Source organism: Triticum dicoccoides, chromosome 2A, assembly GCF_002162155.2.
Source record: "Triticum dicoccoides isolate Atlit2015 ecotype Zavitan chromosome 2A, WEW_v2.0, whole genome shotgun sequence".
NCBI lineage: Eukaryota > Viridiplantae > Streptophyta > Magnoliopsida > Poales > Poaceae > Triticum > Triticum dicoccoides.
This window is the reverse complement of record NC_041382.1, coordinates 97,660,392-97,664,662: the sequence shown is the minus strand read 5'-3', so window position 1 is coordinate 97,664,662 and position 4,271 is coordinate 97,660,392. Positions and strand designations below refer to the sequence as shown.

Here is a 4,271-nt window from a genome sequence, read left to right as displayed (position 1 = left end):
GGGTGGCATGGAGCCCGACCTACAAAAAACCACTCTAAGAAAACATTGCATACCATTTTTTTTGTGTAGCTCATACCGGTTTTGTTCAGTTATGCACCCGTGCTTGAGCCAACGAGAGGTAGAACCATCTGGACATCAGGGTGGGTCTTCTTTTTTGAACATCATCAGGGTGAGTCTTGGGAGCGCGCGCTCCACGGGGCTTGCCTGCTCCACCAGAATACTCCCATCCGTGCTCCGCTCTCATCCAACGGCCCCCCGCTTCTGCCCTCCTTTTCCCTAAAATACCCAGCAATTAATCAAAACCGGCCGCCCCGTCTCTTAATTAAAATCGGCCGCTCCGGACTTTCTCTAGGCAACGCAATTAACGTAACAGAACAGAGATTTGGAGGGAAATATATATGGCTTGCCCGCCAAAAGCATTGGCGGTGAACTTTTCCCGTACAAGAGTACGAAACAAACCAAACTATACGCTTCTTCATCAAATCTATCTACGAACACAGATCCAACAAAGGGACTCGCTGGAGGAGCTTGATGGCTTCTTCACCAATTCTTGCCGGAACCAATGAGGAATCAGATCCCCCAAATGTAAGCCATCTTGTTTCCATTGCGTTCTTCCTTTTTCTCTGACCCAACTGTTTTCTCCCAATCCTGCAATGAAACAGATCTATGACTTTCAGGTTTTTGCGATTGCTGTCACTAGGACCACATAGCAAAATGAAACTAGATAGCAGATGTGTATATTTCTTACTCCTAGTGTGTAATATCCGGCTAACATGTCTTGCACATATCGCACAATACAAAGTTGTATTACTGATGGGTACATACAAATGAAAAACTGACTCTGATGTTGTACATATAAGAGAAATGTAATGGTTCGAGGGGCAAAGACATACCTCTGATTAGTTGATAATGCGTACTCAGAAGATTGAAATTATTAACCACCTTGTTCGCAATGGGAAAACAACATAGATTCCACTCCTTTCCGTTCCACTGTGACATCGAAATAAATAGTCATAGCGAGGTTATTGCTGATTTACAACACATATATGTTTCTTCTCCTTTCCCTTGTATTTGAACCAATTGCTAAAGTGAGTACTAATTTAAACAGGGGTTTGAAGAAACTACAGCTAGCAATGCAACAGAGCAGATTGAAAAAAGGGTGCCAAAGATTGGCATGTAGTTTTTATCTGAAGAAGAAGCATATTCCTTCTATAACAAGTATGCTTATTCCTTGGGTTTTAGCATCCGAAGAGGCAATCATCATAAAGTAAAAAATTCCAGTACAATACAACAACGGACATTCACATGTTCTCGTCAAGGTATGGACTAGTGGTAACTTGTTCTAGTCATATAGATTTTTAGACGGGACTAATAAAATAATTTTAACTAATAGGAGTCCATGCTGAAGATAAAAGAGAGGAGGAATTCAGTTATAGTAGGCCCAAGACACGATGTGGTTGTGATGCACGTATGAAGATAAGTCTTACAAACGGGATTTATAATGTATACGAATTTAAAGAAGCCCATAACCATAGCCTTGCTACTGGAAACATGTCGCAATACTTAAGATCACACAGAAAAGTAACTGAAGCTCAACTAGCCAATGCCGAGGTTGCCAAGTCAGTGGGCATTTCAAATAAAGCAACTATTGATCTAATGACGAAAGAAGCATGTGGACCTGAAAACCTTGGCTTTATAAGCACGGACATGAAAAACCGTTTGTACTCGAAGAGAACACTAAAAGCAAAGGTGGGTGACACGGGAGGAGTGTTAGAATATATGGTAAAGAAGGTTTCAGAAGATAAGTTTTTTTTATTCAATTCAAGTTGATGAGGATGATTTGATAACTAATATATTTTGGACGGACTCCAAAATGGTGTCAGACTATGCATTATTTGGTGATGTCATATGCTTTGACACCACATACAGGAAACTAGACGATGGGCGTCCGTTTGGCTTAATTGTTGGTGTGAATAATCACAAGAAAACAATTGTGTTTGGTGCTGCACTACTCTATGATGAAACAGCGGAAAGTTTTGCTTGGCTTTTTAGAACTTTTCTAACAGTAATGTCCGGAAAACATCCACATACAATTCTGACTGACGAAGATGCAGCATTGGCTAAAGCGATCCGTTCAGTCCTACCTCACTCTGACCATAGACTTTGTGTGTGGCATATGAATCAAAATCTTGGTGGAGTTGTTACAGATTACAAGAAGTTCAATGCCGATTTTCAGCATTGTATCTATGATATTGAGGACGAAGATGAATTTATAAGTGCATGGAATGAAATGCTTGACAAGTATGAACTCCGGGACAATGCATGGCTCCAAAGGTTATTTGAGAAAAGGGAGCACTGGGCACTAGTGTATGGCAGGAATACTTTCTCCGCACACATGAGCAGTACCCAAAGGAGTGAAAGCATGAACAACGAACTAAAACGTTACATTAGTTCTAAGTATGACATGCTTACTTTTTTTGAGCATTTTGAACGTCTAGTTGCAGATAAAAGATTTGAAGAGGTGAGATGTGATTTCAAAGCAACACAAAGTAGTCCTAAGCTGAAGGCAGAAAGCTATATATTAAGGCAAGCATCAACTACATATACTCCACCAATATTCAAGATGTTTCAGGAACAAGTGCTTCGGACCTTGAACTCTGACACATACCTTTGTGATGACAGTGACAATGAGAAGGTTTACAAAGTAAAATTTCATGGTACAGAGCATGATCATGTTGTTAGATTTTTTCCGAAAGAAGAAAAGGTCAATTGCAGTTGCAAGAAGTTTGAATTTGCTGGAATTCTTTGCTCTCATTCCTTGAAGGTACTTGATATTAATAATATCAAGCACATCCCTCAACAGTATATCATGAAAAGATGGACAATTGATGCAAAAGTTTTGGATATAACAAGCAACTGCAGCATGCATGAAGGCCGCAAAGCAATACTGACGAAACGCTATAAGGAATTGTGTAGAATGTTTATCCAAATAGCTGCTCGAGCCGCAGAGGCTGACGAATCATATTTCATGGTTGCTAATTATGCTGAGAATTTAGCACAAGATGTGGAGAAATGTCTAAAACATAGATCTGATCCAGATATAGGTAACTTCCTTTGTTCAGAAGGTATCTACATATAAGTTTTATACTCTCGTCAGGTTTAAACATATATTTATTTTTATAGTTGCAGACCCATACAATGTCGCTGCTACAAGTTCAGAACTAAATGTGAGGCCCGCCAAGCCAAAAGGAATGAAGGTCAAGGAGAAGACAGCTCGAGGATCAAACAGACATCCAGATATAGGTAACTCCCTTGGCTCACAAAGTCTGTAAGTATAGCTTTATGATCTTATCAAACTAACCTATGTTTCATTTTATAGTTGCAGACCCAAACATTAACTCATCTACAAGTTCAGAACAAAATGTGGAGTTTGCCAGTCCAAAAGGTGTCAAGTTTAAAAAGAAGACTGTTGGAGGATCAAGTAGACCCGTTGATATGGGTGTGTAGTTTTATAATGTTATGAAACTTGAATTTGATTTACTTATATATTTGCAGACCCAAACATGAACTCATCTACAAGTTCAAAACAAAATGAGGGGCTTCCTAAGCCAAAAGGGGTGAAGTTGAAGGAGAAGACTATTCAAGGAGCAAGTAGACCTGTTGGTGGCTTAGAGAAAGCAAAATCATGGCACCTCAACGGTATGGGCAAAATCAAGGAGCAAGGAAAAGGAAAGTAGATGATCATGTAGCACTACAACCTCATGGCACCTCAACGGTATAAATAGATTCACACTTTATCTGTTATAAAACTGAAGTTATACAACATTTATCTCGTCATTTTTTATAGGGTCATTTGGAGGTTTTTACAAACGAAATGCCTGCATATCTACCACTGTACAACCCAATCCTAAATCCTATGGCGATGTATGGGCAAACCAAAGATTGTCGGCTGGACAAGGTCATTTTTTTGGAGGAGATGAGGCGCTCCGCTCCCACGCGCTCCTAGCCCAGCCCCCGCAAACCCTGCCGCCGACGAATCCCCGCCGGTAGCCCTCCTCCCCAGCCCCTCCCCCCCTCCGCGCATGGCGTCCCCCTGCGGCAGCTCCGACGACCTCGACCTCAGCTCCGCCGGTTCGCAGCGCTGGCTGGAGTCCGACGCCGGGTCTTCGACGCGGTCCTACAGCGAGGTCGCCAGGACCCCACCGCGCTCGGCCCCAGCGGCCACCCCACCTCCGGCAATGCGCGGCCCCGCCGCACCCAACGCGCGCGCC

The 4,271-nt window shown here is 42.1% G+C and overlaps 1 protein-coding gene across 2 annotated transcripts in view; it reads right to left on the bottom strand.

The window, feature by feature from the left end:
• Positions 1-318: 318 nt before the first annotated feature.
• Positions 319-4,271, bottom strand: part of LOC119353591 — an 11,870-nt gene continuing 7,917 nt past the window's right edge. For both annotated transcript variants that reach the window (XR_005170471.1, XM_037620211.1), the window contains exons 2-3: positions 894-990; positions 319-648 (exon numbers count right to left, since the gene is read on the bottom strand). Coding sequence is in view for 1 of the 2 variants with exons in the window: in XM_037620211.1 (XP_037476108.1) it covers positions 485-648; positions 894-990 (261 nt within the window). In the remaining variant the exon portion in view is untranslated. The remainder of the gene's footprint in view (positions 649-893; positions 991-4,271) is intronic.